General features: G+C 31.8%; 1 protein-coding gene across 1 annotated transcript in view; it reads left to right on the plus strand.

Moving 5' to 3' along the window:
* The window catches only part of USP14 (ubiquitin specific peptidase 14 (tRNA-guanine transglycosylase)), a 41,435-nt gene that overhangs the window by 14,347 nt on the left and 25,779 nt on the right, over positions 1–1,309 (plus strand). Inside the window, 1 exon segment of the mRNA XM_008575711.1 lies at positions 775–833. Coding sequence (XP_008573933.1) covers positions 775–833 — 59 coding nt within the window.

Below are 1,309 nucleotides of genomic sequence, written 5' to 3' on the forward strand. Positions count from 1 at the left end.
TACTTTTCTTTTGGTCTGGTTTGTTTCACTCAGTATCAAGTTTTTGAGATTTGTCCATGCCCTTGTGTCAATCTGTAATTCTGGTTGCTCTACAGTCTTTCTTATGTTGGGTGATATCAGTCTTTTTTTTTTAGTCACTCTAGTCGGTGTATAGCCCATAAGCATAGTTTTAACCTTAGTGAATGTGCAGTCCCCCTTCCCCCCCAGTGTTTGATATAATCCGAATGATAATTTCAGATCTTTTGTCATAAGACATTGTATGAGTAATGAGTATGGTTTAAATATTCTTTTGGATGGCTTCTAAGTGAGAATCCATAAAGCCGAAAGCAAATTTAGAAATCATTTAATAGAAACCCATCAATTTATAGATGAGCAAACTGACTTGAAAAGTAACTTATTTAATGTTAATGTAGATGTATGACTTTTGATTTAATGTTTTTGTTCTAATGCTTTTTTTCTAAGTTATTTCCGAGATTCTTATCTCTGTAATTAATAGACATTTTTGTTCCACATTATTTTCAGAAAATGTTTGTTTTATATGAGTTAGAGAAGGGGAAAGGATGTAAGTAGGCTTCATCTAAATTTCCCGTTTGGCATTCCTTTTTTATTTATAATGCTTAAAAGAGCAAGACTAGAAGAGAAGAAAAATAGAAAGGTGGAGAACTGAAACTTGCAGTTGAAGGTGTCATAATACATTCTCTTAACTGATTTCTTCCCACTTGAGTTTCGGCCTGAACTGAATCCCATTATTTAATTCTGCCTTAATGTTCCTAGGTATGCAGGTGCCTTGAGAGCTTCAGGGGAAATGGCTTCAGCACAGTATATTACTGCAGGTCAGTATGTTAAACGTACTGCTTTTCTATAGGGGTCATAATAGTTAATAAATTTTACTTTTCATTCACAATCTGTTTAATACTTTTTCAGTTTACAAAATGTGTATTTCATTAAGATTGGAGTACTTTATACTTAAATTAAGCAACATGGAATTTATTTTATTATTCAAATTATAAGCCAATGATATCTGTCCTTTTTGAAAAATAATCTTTTAATTGAATTGTTATTTTTTGGCTTCAGGTTCTATTAGTATAATACAGTGTATCTTTGGGGATGACTTTGGGGATAGCAAGAGATAAGTTTTGTCATAGTTGACATGTTCATTATAAAAGAGACTCTTAGTGTAAAGAAGTGACATGTATGAGGAGAAATAAAAATTTTTATTTTTATTTTATTTTATTTTATTTTTTTTACATAAAGATGACTGGTAAGGGGATCTTAACCCTTGACTTGGTGTTGTCAGCACCACGCTCAC

The sequence above is a fragment of the Galeopterus variegatus genome, unplaced genomic scaffold (assembly GCF_000696425.1).
Source record: "Galeopterus variegatus unplaced genomic scaffold, G_variegatus-3.0.2 Scaffold1225, whole genome shotgun sequence".
NCBI lineage: Eukaryota > Metazoa > Chordata > Mammalia > Dermoptera > Cynocephalidae > Galeopterus > Galeopterus variegatus.